This window comes from Ornithodoros turicata, chromosome 4, assembly GCF_037126465.1.
Source record: "Ornithodoros turicata isolate Travis chromosome 4, ASM3712646v1, whole genome shotgun sequence".
Taxonomy (NCBI): domain Eukaryota; kingdom Metazoa; phylum Arthropoda; class Arachnida; order Ixodida; family Argasidae; genus Ornithodoros; species Ornithodoros turicata.
Window position 1 is genome coordinate 80,617,313 of NC_088204.1, and position 14,466 is coordinate 80,631,778.

The following is a 14,466-nucleotide window of genomic DNA, read 5'->3' on the forward strand; positions in this document are numbered from 1 at the left end:
TGCTTTTCGGAGATATCCAATAGACCTCTACCCGAGAAACGTCATGACGACGTTGGTAGACAGACTGAAACCAAAACAAATCGGAAGGGGAGGGCTGGGTTCCACGAATGGGCAGTTGTTCGCTGCTTCCTATTGGAAGAGAAGTAGAACCGACCATCAGGGACCATCGTCAGGGGCCATCAGGGACCGTCAGGGACCATCGTAATCCCTTCAAGACCGTGGCTTTCGGGCGCGACCTTGTTCTTCCCCTATAGCTTCGAGCGTAGTTCAAATCTACCAAATTGGTGGCGCTATCGAACACTATGACGTCATTTTCTTACAAACAGGGAGATGTCTATTGATGGAGGTGCCTATGTCGAGTTGGTACGCGTGAACACGGAGACTCCAGCATCTCGAAGGTTGTGATAGCCCGTGTGAACCCGCCTTATAGGATCAGAAAGCTGATACGGTACTAGCTGATCCAGATAGGCAGGCAGACTATGCTCGGCTACCCAACGTTATCCCCCCCCCCCCCTTGATCCAGCTATGAGACGGCGAGGTACGACGTCAGCTTTTTGTCATTTAAGATTATTTAGGCTAATACAAGATCTGCAGTGCAGACGGAACTACAGGACACTTTGTTGCCATGTACAGGGTGTTACCCTATAAAAGTCTACCCGCGCCGGCATGCTGTGCTCGCGAATTACTCAATGCAGACGGTACAATGTGTTGCCCACGTATAAAACTCATAAGGACATTCCATCATGGTAAATATCGATGTGATTGAGCACCGTAACGCAAAGTTATACCGCAAAACGTGAGGTTCCCGTAGTCAAGACAGCCAAGATGGCGCCTCTCAGTTAGCAGACGACATCCCTTTTGGGTGTCGTCTGCTGAGTATGCGTCGGCATTTTTCGTTCCTCACGTTACTTACTTCTGAGCAAAATACGACAGTTACACGAAAGCGAAATGAAAACTGCAGTTCCATCCGGCTGGCAGGATATGCGACACGTTGTCGTGTGGGGAGCAGCATGTCAAGTCCTCTTCTCAACGCCGCCATCTTGTTTGTTTTGACTATGGGAATTGCACGTTTTGAGTTATAACTTCGCGCTGCGGCACTCAATCACTTTGAAATTTACCAAGATGAAATGTCCTTATGAGTTTTATATAAAAATCGCACAATGTGCCACCTGCATTGAGTAACTGGCGAATACGACATGGCGGCACGGGTAGACTTTTATAGGGCAACACACTGTATAACTGCCGAATAGTCTTCGTTTTCGCGTCCGCGTGCTACAGCGTGAAAGGTCCCTGAATATCAGAAAGAAATCCACTGTCATCGACTCCCCGCTTTCTCCTTTTTTTTTTTCTTTCTGACCAACAGCGGACGTGCATGGCGACCATCCATGCGTTTCTTTCGCTGACGTCATCGCCGACCAAAAAAAGCGACTTCCATTACCGTTGATGAACATTCTCTCTTCTTCCCTTCGTTCTGTCTTTTACGCTACCACTGACGTCGATATCACACGTGAACTTCACAAGTCACAAACAAAAGGAAGATTCCCAATAGAATAGCATAAAATATTCCAAATTCCGAAGATTCCAAAAATCACAGCGCTGAAGCGTTTGTGTGACAACTGGACGTAACAAGGACAACAGAAAGAAGAGTTGTCCACGAGAGGTCCATGAGACGACCAGATAAGGAAAAGTGCTATGCGTTTGTTTGTTTGTCTCTTTATCTATTAATGCTAACGAAGGCAGGCAGAATAAAAGCGCTAAAAACACGAGGACAACGGACACACAGTTAGCGCAATTATTCTGCTGTCCTTATTTAATCAGTCTTATTTAATCAATCAATTTAATGCTGTCTTAATTATTCAGTTGTCCTCGTGTTTTTAGCGCTTTTATTCTGCCATGCCTTACCAACAGGCCCAGTCTGAAGTTTTAAGTGCTAACGAAGGACAGTTTCGTCCTTTCTCTGGCAACCACTCCTATCTTCTTCTTCCTTTTTGCCAGGAATAGCATTAAATTGAGACAGAAGGGATAACGAGCACTGAAAAAGAAGAAGGACACGCAGGTAGTTAGAGAAAAAATATTGGTCTGAACGGCGAACGTGGGCGAAAGAGGATGTTTCTGCTCCCATCAGTAATCTCATCACGCATGTCCACATCGTGTGTCGTAAATCATGCAAAAAAAAAAAAGTGCACGACGATAGTGTCTGCAGTCAGTAGACGTTTCCATGTTCCAGCAGCGGAAACAAAATAGCCGTCGGCAGCTCGTGTGTGGAGATACCGTCGAACACAACATTTCGAGGAAGCTAAGCCAGGATATACTATAAGAGAGTTTCAAGTCAGGGCGCGTCAGAATCGGGGACCCAAAACACGAGTTCTACACGCGGTTGCCTCTCCCCGTTCAACACCCTTTCCTAATAACGCACCTGCGCTGTCTCACGTTTTTGAATGGGTTTTGCGGCAGACTTTTCAGAAAGATGTCATAAGAGCTGCCCTTGAAGTCGTCCCAGGAGGGATACTAATGCAGCTCTCTTCCACTCCCTTCCTGCTGTCCATCTGTCCCTGTTTGTACATCCTTCATGGCGAGAGGTGTCCTGCTGTGTCGACGCAAGCTTTTTTTGTCGGAAAAAAGACGTAACCTTTTATTTATTTATTTCAAAAAACCCCAAGGGTCCGGAGGACATTACAACCTTCAGGAAGGACTGGCAGCAGGATTTCCATCCATCACCCACTTCTGTCGAAGTGTTTTTTTTTTTTTTCTTCTTCAAATAAACGTCGATTTTACCACGAAATCTTCGTCACATGTCAGCTTCGATTTGGATTATGCAGGCTATGGCTATTAAGCACGCTCAGAATCCCAGTGTAGCCAGTTATACTTTTTGGCGGGACCCGCAACAACCGCTGCATGACCACCAATCGAACGAGCATTTTAGCACTTGCGTCAGAGACTTAGTGGACAATGACGTAATAATGGGACAATCAATCGTACATGACCCGACTTGATTGGCAGTAGCGTCGTATCACTCATTGATCCGCCATTGTACAGGTAGAATCAATGTTAGCAACCGCAATTGAAGCCACCACCGTGTCTAAGATATGCACCATCGCCCGGCAACCCGAGTGGGTATCTGCGTTTGCAGAACCCCCGACTTTGGTCGGCCCTGCTATTTTCTTTGCGTCTCGTAAAGAACAGTGAAGAATGAATGAAATATGTACGGATAGAAGAAATAACGGAAGCAAATAGTGTAAGCAGTGAAATACGAATTACGTGTTCACGCTAGAAGAAATATTGGTACCGTTCACAAGTAGGAAGGATGGCGTAGTGATACATCATCTCGACTCGCAGACTGTGTTTGCATCGGATATTGTGCCCGTTACACCGCATTTATTTCGTTTTGCGATCTTCTCGACACTGCATCATAAATTTTGCCCCATTTATCTCGTGTCTCGACTTCGCCGTAACATTTTTTTTTATTTGTTAGTACGCCGGTAAACTCTCCCATCAAATTATCCAAACAAAATAAACTTTATTTTGCGCGAGGCCTCTTTTGTCCCTTCTTTTGAGCAAAGGCAAATTTCGTTAAAAAGCATATAGATGATGGGAATTTTATTGCGTGTAAGACAGTATTACTAGCAACACCTCATTAAACACATTTACCCGAGAAGATAATTGGGCTGTCGTTACGTCAGCAGCAAACAAGGCAAAGCAATTGAAGCAGTATAAACGCTTCCGCTCTGCTACACTGAGCACACATCATCAATTTGAGCAGACGCGCAGTCTGCTACTCCCCAAGTTTGGAAACCGGTTCACCTACGAATTCTCGTGGGAGGACGTATCGTAATATCCGGTTTAGCAGGAGGGCTCATGTGGGGAATTCCCGTAAGACCCTTTAGTTTTTTTGTTTGTTTTTTATCATTCCTTTTCTCCTAGTGTGGAATATTTACTTTCGGTCAAATTAAAAGCATTTCGTCTAGGCGAAGAGGAAGGGAGAAGCCGAAGCCGGAAAGAGGGTAAGTCACGTATGTGTTCGTCTGCATGCTGTTCGACGGTTATAGTTTCGGAACTGACAGGTACATGTACTCACAGTGTGTCATATTGTGCAAAGACCTCTCATTAGCCGCCCTGTGTAACGTCACACCTCCACAGTCTAAGAAAAAAATGAGTAAAATGGAGAGTAATTACAGCTTCTACTCCCCTAGTCTGCAATTACTCCCCATTTTACTCCCCTAACCCAACATTTAGTTCCGACATTTACTCCCCAGGACTGCAAATTGTCACTAAACTTCGCGAATGGTCTCCCGAATGCAACAGTCTACGTAAATATGTGCCCTTGGTCAATTTGAACGACATAAGGCTGTATAACTCAGAAAACGTAGACATTTTCCAGCCACACAGAGTAAGAAACAGTTAGCGCATCTTTCTTCGCAAATTGTGCCCTATGTATGGCGCGAGATTTTATATCGCTCGATATATCACCGTTGACGGTTTGCTTCAAAGTATTTCCATGCATGCGCACCAATTATATACCTGGGACTCTTACAACAGCGCGTGAAATGCGGTCTTCACTCTGTGACATTCATTTACTCCCGTGCATTTACTACCGAAAGGGACTATTTTTTGTGGCATTGCAATTACTCCCTAAAAGGAGTAAAAGTACTCCTTTTTTTCTTAGAGTGCAGGCCTCAAGCTCACCGGTGGTAGAATTCGAACCCCACCACCTCCAATCCTTTAGCATGTCCTCAGATGTTACTTTTGCGCACGTGCACCGCTTGTCCTTCTCTAGACTAGCATAAGATTAGCGCAAGATTAGGTGACTCTCAAAGGGTTGTGGATTGCTTTAGTCTTCTAAAATCGGAGAGAGAACAAATTCTCGAGCAAACTTTATCTCTAGTTGTGTACCTTGTGCAACCTCTAGTTGTGGAACCTGTGACTTTTGATGTCGTTCGGTGATTGGCCTGCTCGTGATCGACAAACTGCGCAATGTCCACGCACAGGAATGCGCAACGTTCACAAAAAATAAGAAAAAAAGAATGCAACAGTGTTAAAGTGCGCATAGCAAATTACGACACCGATTTGTTGACGAAAATCGACGCCTTCTCGAAATAGTAATAGTGTACGTCATAGCGCATAGGTATAGGCATAGCGCATAGGTATACAAGCAAGTGTACGTCACTGCTCTCGGAGCATACCGATACTTACGCACAGAGTGCGTACGACCTTTTTGATACTCCCCAATACACGCGTCAATCTCACGAATCAGCAACATGTACTCAACTGCGCAACTAGTTCCGACCAATCGTGTTGCCGCGACAAAAAAGAAGGCCAGCATTGAGATGCGCCGATGTACCCCTTCAGCATCGGTGACCTTCACACTCGACACTGTCCACCGCTCAAGCGTCCACATGTTGCCATGGAGACAACGTGAAAACAGACGACCATCCGAAACGACGTCCTACCTGCGATTCAGTCCTCGGTTTGAACCCGTAGCACGAGGTGGTACTATCATACACGAGCATTAGTCCTAGCAGTCGGTGCCGAGGACTGCTGAGGATTACGTATAGTGCTTAGTTGTCAACGGGCTGAAGTGCGCTGAAGTGACAGTAGTGTTGTAAGCGAGGAAGCTGATTGTCTCTGCGACGACTTCAGCGTCTACAAAGTCCATAAGGTCCAGGAAAGGAATGATGCGCAGTGGCGCGCCGCTGCTCTTACTGGTGGTGAGACATCGTCCATTTTCGCATGTTGTTGAGCCACTTGGCATGCCCGACATAATACATTGCGTGCTAATTTATTCCTTAGAAGAACTAAGCTTCAACTAACAAGGCGATTAATTTGTCCTTGTAGGGTGTATCCTTGCTCGCAGCCGTCCTGAAACCTGGTATGTCATTTTGTCCTTTTTCCCCATATTGACTGGAAGTCTATAGAAGGTCCCTACAATGTTTAGATTATTTAGGCATGACACGATTTTTCAAACACACACACAACAGCAGAAACAAATAGCGCACCGCTTTGCAAACTGGATGGATGCGTTGCACAGTGGTTGGAGTGTGTCGCCATCCCCTCGAACGTATGGACGATAAAATATGGGCTGCCCAGAACCAAAAGTGTATGACCGTCCATGGTGCAACCGCGTACTAAGCGTGACTGGACTGGACGCACTTTTTCAGACGGCAAAGGCCTTGAAAATGGGATGACTCACCCTTAGGGATGCTGTACTAGAAGGAATGCGGGGATGCCTCAAGTAACCTGGCGTCATGAGGTCACTCTCTTTTGGATAATTTGGGGCAGGGCGGGGCAGGGCAGGGCAAGGGAATAGTAGGGGCCCCTGTTTGTGTCGAAGGGCTTGAGGGACACAGAAAATTACTGATAAAGAGAACCGGTGACACTCTGTGTAGTTCGGACTGACGACCTCTGAGAACGTATTAGTACACCTTCGAGAGCATTATAATGCATGTAATACCTCGATTTTCTCTATCGTAACGCAGATACAGATATATTCAGAGAATGTGTATTATAATACATCATACAAATGCTCAAAATTTTGTAGAGTATTATAGTACCAAGTAATACTAAGTACTATTACTACCCAGCCTTGCTGGGTAACACACACCTACCACCCGAGCCTTACCATAGTGTCCCCACGGCTCAACTGACTGTAAAATTTTGCAAGTGGCGAAAACACCGTGCCCCTCTTTTTTGGTTCCCAAACGTACCTTCACGATATCAAAATTTCTGTTGCACAAACGGACGAAAACATATTTCAATGTTTGGGGTGTGCATATTGCGTATCCCTCTGGGGTGTGTATCCTGTACAGTTCATGAGGATGAGCTCCGTGCTCATCGACACACACACAACAGTTTGCAACCTCAGCACTCCCAACTTTATCCATAAAGTGTCGCCCATACGGGACGTTGAGCCGCATGCACAGGTTGCGGTGACTGGGCGGAACACTAACACTGATCACTAACAGATCACCTCAGAGTCGTAACACGCATTACTGTTTTCAAAACTTTGTACTCTAATGGAGACCAGGTGTCGCCCTCAATGCTACTCGTTCAATCTCCAGGTTGGTGTCTGAAGAACGGGGACTGTTTGAAGCCGGAGTCCTCGTCTTACTTCCAGTTGTCGCCAGGTGGTTACAACCCTGATAAAGGCATCGATGGCGTCCGCTGTCGTGCCTTGTGTGCTTCCATCTCGGCACCCTATTCTGGCGTTCAGGGCAAGAAATATTGCCTTTGTTCAGATGATCCCTTCGGTAAGCACCTTTAACATCCTTTCAATTAGGCGGAGGCTTGCGGCCTTTAGGCTACAACGTTCTCGTTGACATGTTCTATGAAACGAGCACGGTATAGTGTTACACTATACCGTGCTCGTTTCATAGAACACTACATAGCTACACTATTAGTGTAGCTGAGTACCCAGCAGTATAAGTAATGCTCATACAGGATGAAAATGCGAAAATAAATTAACATCCGACGACTGATCCACCTGCGACGGGCTGTAAAGAAAATTGCGAATGAAATTAAAACGCAGACGACAGTCCATATTTGAGCAGCACGTGTTCTTTGCAGAGGGCAGCCTAGATGTCCGCACTCGGTATGTCGACCATATATGGGGCATGTACACGGGGAATATGCAGGACATGATTGAATCCTAATGGGGACAAAAACAGAAACCCGAACATGCTAATACATGCAGGGAACATTCGTGAGCATCGCGGGTTCCACATATAGGATATACGTGACCAATAGTATAGCATGTACCAGGGTGTCACGTGATATGTAGACACTGTTTCCGAGGCACATATAGACTGCGTATACGCGAGACACACATGGGACCTGCGACATGGTTCAGTGAAGTTTTCGACGACGTCAATGCATTCTAAACTCCCGCCTTATAGCAGGGAGTCACCTGTTCCAGCGTTGACAGCGCCACCTATTCAAGTGCTCTAATGATACACATCGACTCTATCCAGCTGAACGGCTGACGGCGACCAAGAAAGCAGTATGCGACCAAGGGGAACAATTCTCGACGCGATTCTTCCACTCGGACTTGTTCACACCCATCGAAGGTCTGCGCGTCATCCCATCTTCGTCCGTGGTAAACGTGGGAGAAGAAGTGTCTTTCCATCTGACGGCGACGTCTGGCAAAAATGCTACGGTGGCTTTCAACTTCGGCGACGGAGGCGATGGAACCCGCGGAAACCTCAAGTCGGAGCCCAAGTACGTCTACTGGAAACCTGGAACTTACTCCGTCGTCGTGCTGGCCACGCCTCAGGGGGCGTCAGATGTGAGTCCTGACTATACCTTATTCTGTGGGACAGGTCATACTGAATGACCCGTTGGGGAAACTGATACTCGCTTGACGTCGTTCTCCTTGAGGTGACATTGCCTTCACCACAAGGACGATGACATCACCTGCGTCTTAAGACCGGACGCTGACTGGCTGAGGACCACCAGGTCTGTGTCGCACGATTGTGGTAACCATGACGGTAATCTTTGAAGGGATTGCGAACCCTTCAAAAGAGAAACTGAGGCCTCAATATCGACCTCCTCTTGCCCTGCATCGCCTTTTTCCGCGTATGCTATAGACAGATCATAAATATGCGTTGTAATTTCTTCAAAGAGTGATATTAAACGGTAGGTGTTTTGCTCCTACCGTTTAATATCACTCTTTCATTTACTCACCACCGGCAACTTGACATCGCCTATTTTTCTGTCTTCGTGTCTTCTCGTAATTTCTTGTAAGACGACAATTAGTAGCAGTGGCCCTTACGCAAGGAGTCAACCCACGATGAAACACGTGATCAACAACCAACACGCAGTGAACTGCTATCGTGAACTCGTTTGCTAGTGCCGTATCGCAACATGGCTTCCGCGTAATACACTTTGGCTGAGAGACGCACCACGATAGGCGGTATATTTCAATACATCTGACGTGATATGATGTGATATATAGAAATAATCACCGTTGCACATTCGGAGCACAAACAATGTATCGACACCGACACAGATTTTCCTTTTATATATCATAGCAAAAATAGAAGTTTTCCATCAAGCAGGGCCGCGTGGTTGGTAAGAAACACCAGAAAATCGTGCAAGCTTCATAACTGGACAGTTCGCGTACTTTCGATTTTGTATGAGCAACTCAACGACCTCAACGACCTAGTACGTAAGGTTATCAACGTAGCTATGAGCTTATTAAGATTTCCTCCTTCGCAGGATCTGGGCACGTGCCTTACATTAAAGCCAGTATTATCCATGTGGTCTAGACGACCTCATCCGTGGCGCGCATATATCTGCCAGAAGTGCTTCCCATATTTCGCGTCTCATTGTCCGCACTCTCTTTATGGATGGTTCTTAAGCCGTCTCGGCTAAGTGCCGCAATTATGACGCTGCGTGTGGACCGCGTGTAATATCTAATGACCAATGATTCTAAAGCAAAGCAACGATGAGGAGCAGCGGTGCAGTCGTGCATGAAGGAACGTGGTTGCCAGCATTCCCACGCGCTGTCTCTGCTGGCCGATGTAGCTTAAGGTCAGGAAGTACGCTTTAGAGCATTTATGGAGGCCATTTTGGAGATCATATTCGACGCTTGCAGATAGCGGAAGAAGTTCTTGGCGAACGTCCTTATGCTTTTAATTTGAAACGGAAGCTACGGAAGCCTTTCTTTCATGACGTCGCAGCTGGAGTCTCACCGACATAAGCCACATCACGTCCATTTCGCGCAACACAGAAAGCATGCTAGATGCTAGGTTTGTGCCTTGCATGTGCTTGGAAGCCGTAGGCATATCAGGGGGGCGTACCCTCCTTTCTTAAAAAAAAGTTGCTTTCTTCTCCACCGTGGTCAAAGAATGAAAGTAGAAACAAAAACGGGACTCTCATTTTTAAATAAGATAAGACGTGTGTTTTATGCGACGCTTTAAGGCAAAAAACGGACGTTACACTTCTGCAAATAGGGTACTTTGGGTACTAGGGCACATATTGGACCTTCTGCTCCCCTGTTACGCTGCCATTCAGAATTGGCCGAGGCAGACCACAATTAGGGACGACACAGACACGTAAGCCTCAAACAGGCACTCTTGCTCAAGGGAAACGGCATATCTGACCGGAGATCAGAAGACCCAGGTTCGATTCCTGGCGTCATCACCTCTTTTCCCTGAGTTCTTTGAATTCAATCCCCTATTTTTGCATCCTCACCTCCTCCAGAGCACGACTGTCCTTCACTCACCGGTGTTTCCATTGCAGCTGTTCACCGTCCGAGCTCAGACGATGGTCGTCGTCACAACGGCCCCGGATGAGGACTCGGTGTCGTGGCACTGTCCCGAACTCGTGGAACCCGGCACGGGGTTCACCTGTTACCTGAGTGTCAGAGCTGGGTCGGACATGTTGGCCGACATCGATCCAGGAGATGGCACGCGCAGATACACCGTCACCGTACCAGGTCAGAGGAACCCGCGTTATACGTGTGCATTTGGTATATTATGATAGAAGCAATTGTTTGACGGCAGAAACAAATACAATTGAAATAGTTCCGATGATAACAATTTCCGGTTCTCGCATCGTGAGAGAACTACGATCATGAGCGACACCACAGCGGCTGGCCAGATTTTATAAACTAAGGGCGTGCGCTGACAGCCGTTAGCTAGCGTCACTTACAGAGTGATGGGCAAATTTAGATACGTTGGTGAACATACTACCTTCAGGAATCGTTACGCAAAATATTTCCTTTGAGAAGCGCGAATTTCCCGAGATAATTGGTTTAGATGACCGCGCGCAGAGGCGGCGACCTCGCCCATGCTGCTCCTGGCGTGTGGTGACGTCAAGTCCGTCAGCACTTTTTATTGGCTGCCGAGAGTCGCCTGCTAGCGAAAGGGACCAGTCGAGACGGCGGGACGGGCGGCGCGAAATGAAACTGCAAAGAGAGAGAAAGAGAAAAGAAGGCGCGCGCCTCACTATTGGGGGGATTGACGTGACGTCATAGGGAGCCGTCAGCCGAGGGAAGGAGCATTTGTTACCCGCGAGATTGCAAGCTCTCTTGCGCACCAGGATTGCACGCTGCTGTCATAGTTTTTGTGCGCGAATATATATATATCCCAGGGCTTCTGGTCCGAATTTCTACTCCTCTTGGCATATTTTCGTTCGAGTGCTTCCACGCTACGTGCTCATTTTGCGCGCGTAATTACCGCGACTTACGCAGTGCTGCCCCGCACTCAAAACGACGAGTGCTCTTCCGTCGGGAAACCGAAACATGGCACTACCGTCGTGTGGCGAGATCCGCTGCCGCCACCACTTATGTAACATTATGACCCGGCCATTATGGTGTCTAATTCAGTGTGATGGAAACGAATATATGCTTTAGAAAATAAGGTAGTTTTCTTCCAAAACGCCACAAAAAGGACAAAAGAAGCAGAGCTAGGAAAAGCAGCCCAGTAACATCGAGCCCAGTGTTGCCTTCAAAAATATGTGCTTCACAGAGGCGGCGTGCCGGCTCACTTCAGCAAAATCTGCCCAGTTTTGGAGGGAGACATTTTGTACACATGGTCCTGACAGCCGAATGGTTAGAGATATACCACAACCTTATCCCGCTTCCTCTGTGCTTTGACGTGTAGTACATGGCGTGCATGGCGTATAAGGAATCGTAAATAAGAAAGTTTCACAACCCCATAACTTCAGTCCTTCCATTTATTCGGCGAATATTCGCTGACAGACAACAGCGTCAACTTGTGGGCATGACGTCATCAACCCAACCCCATTACCCCTTTACAGATGTCGTGCCTTACACCCTGGGTGAGAGGGTTCCTCAGTTCAAGACTCCGAACGTCATCCTCGATGAAGATGACAATGCCGATTCGGCTGTTCTACCCAACACGAGGGTCACCCATTCGGCCAATATGACTACCGTGCTCGGCTACGGCAGCGTGGCGGGAAAACTGGATCTACTGGTAGGACACCAACTTTCTTGATATTCCTCGAGAACCAATGTCTTTCTTAATGTATTCCTTAATTGGATGCACGATCGCATGCAGTTTTTTTTTTCTTTCCCTGGTTTTCCTACCCCTTTAACACTTTGCTCTCCCCGACGAACTCATGCACCCTCTACGCATCTCCATCCTTCATCCTCTATCCTCCATCCGTATTCCCCCCCCCCTCCTTCCCTGGTTACAGCTTGATACTGTTTTATTTTGTTTTATTGTATGCCCTGTTCATTATATTCTTCGCGTAGCTTGCTTGCATGATCGTCTTTACTATTCTCGATAAATCAATTACGGAAGGAGAAATGTCGCTCAGACCAGCTGTAGTCAGACTCTTGCAGTTTTTTTTTAAATCTATTTATCATATTATGATTTTCTGTTAATCTTGCTATTCCGATAATTTTCACGGTGATACTCACAGCTCCTCTCAATATTTTTATTGTGCTCGTCTCTGTTCCACTTGAAGCATTATTATGCTTATCTTTATTATACCTGACATGTTCATAATGCTAGTCTTCTAGGTATTCTTCTTCGTTGTAGCTTCCCACCAAAAAAAAATAGACAAAATCCTTCCCAAAATCGTCCGTCTTCGATGACAATGACCATTCTCCTTCTAATCTCGATAGGAGTGAAATTTAGTCGTTATTATTTTTCTTAAAGTATTTATCTTATCGTTATCGTTATTTCACTTTAGGCTTTATGTTTTAGGCTTCACTTTAGGCCCCATTTCATCATAATTTCTGTATGTGTGTGTGTGTGTGTTCCCACTATATGCCTGACTACCACATTTATTGGCCCTTTAAGCATGGTAAGTTCTTTGCGTCTCATTTTTACCCACGTCATCCTTTCGGTGCTCGCTCCGCCCCGCCAAAGAAGATCATGCGTAACGAAGGCCGATTAAAAATAATAGCGAGACACGGAGGAGCAGAGGTTACCAAGTCCACCAGGATAGCGACCTGTCTGGAGGTCGGCGTGCAGAGTTGATAGGAACGGCGCGTACACAATGTTCCAAGCTGTGATATATGGTCATCATACTAGTTAGAGATAACTATCAGGTCGGGCAGGATTTTTCCGCGAAGACGACATGGTGGGTTCTTTGTTATGTAAGGTTTAGAGATAGTATTCAGGAAGTGGGATATGGCTGCATACGATGGGTATTTCTCAGTGACGGGGACTACTTGACGTACCAAGTACTTCTTTTAGTACATTGCTAAGTACTTGTACTTCACTTAACTTACAATTTCAAATTGCGTACTTTGTACTGCACTTAAAGTTCTTTTTCGAGTACTTCCCCATCAAGCACTTTTGTTCCCAGCATAAGTACATGGTAACAATTATTATTTTACTGAAGGCAATAAAGCCAAAATAGTTTCGCATAGTTTAGCAGTACGTAGTAACAATTAAGTAGTTGTTACTCAGTTACTCAGAAATATATAGTCCCTCTTGGCTTGGGTATTTTTTTCTGAAATTATGTCTTCCTCTGCATTATACTCAGAGGTAAGTGCAGATAGACCAATCAGGAAATAGTAATACTTTGCACTAGCACAGCACGGCTGATTGTCTGTGTGCATTTGCATGTAAATGTAGATTATGAAATAAGGTTCATATTTACGAGTAAGCAATAAACTAGCAGGGCTTCACAACTAGCGCTTGCCGGATATGTTTGCTAAAGCATCAAAACGTAATTACTGTCTCCCTTGTTGCTGCCGCAAAACAATGAAGCGCCATATGTGACACAAACTAAATTTGCAATGTACTTGATGAGAGCTTTGAAGTACTTTACCTGGGACTTTGTACTTTACTTTGAGTACATTTGCAATGTAGTGCTTTGTACTGCACTCCACTTAAAGTACCCACGATGTCAGGTACTTGACTATTTACTTTAAGTACAGTTTTGAGGTACTTGTCCATCGCTTGTACTTCTCTACCAGTGTGGTCGAAGTCTCCAAGACTGTACGGGTTCTTTTCCCTTCTTCTTTTCTTTCTACTAGTCAAGGGTTAGGTCGAAGGGTTGGCCCTGTTAGTCGATACTAGTAGTCGATGGCCAGTTTACGTTATTGTCTGTTACTCATTAGTCGAAGAGGTCCCAAACAACACCGAATATCCTCTGGATGTACGAATCCGCTAGGACATTATTCGTACATCCAGAGGATGTTCAGTGTTGTTGGGGGTGTCGAAGTTGCACTTGAACCCAGTGGCGGATCTAGGATTTTTCCAGGGGGGTCCGCTATGGACAAGTGCCAGGTGCATGCTGGGATTGGTCCATTGAACCCTATGTTCAACTCTGGAATCGAGGGGGGTCAGGACATCCGGACCCCCCTCCCTTCCCTAAATCCGCCCCTGCTTGAACCGTCACTGCACGCTCACGGTACTATCGCGGAACCCTCCAGAACTAGCATACAACCAACAGGTGCGGTAGACAACCTTGACGTGAAAACCCGGAAACTCCGAAGACCGTTCAGAAGCGTCAGCCAGACAAGAACGTCACTAGACAAAGATAAAA

The 14,466-nt window shown here is 46.2% G+C and overlaps 1 protein-coding gene across 1 annotated transcript in view; it reads left to right on the top strand.

The window, feature by feature from the left end:
* The first annotated feature begins 5,319 nt into the window (after positions 1-5,319).
* Positions 5,320-14,466, top strand: part of LOC135392080 (uncharacterized) — a 42,532-nt gene continuing 33,385 nt past the window's right edge. Inside the window, exons 1-6 of the mRNA XM_064622736.1 lie at positions 5,320-5,705; positions 5,833-5,866; positions 7,056-7,244; positions 7,965-8,278; positions 10,237-10,432; positions 11,758-11,933. Of these exons, the coding sequence (XP_064478806.1) occupies positions 5,670-5,705; positions 5,833-5,866; positions 7,056-7,244; positions 7,965-8,278; positions 10,237-10,432; positions 11,758-11,933 (945 nt within the window). The 5' untranslated portion in view covers positions 5,320-5,669. The remainder of the gene's footprint in view (positions 5,706-5,832; positions 5,867-7,055; positions 7,245-7,964; positions 8,279-10,236; positions 10,433-11,757; positions 11,934-14,466) is intronic.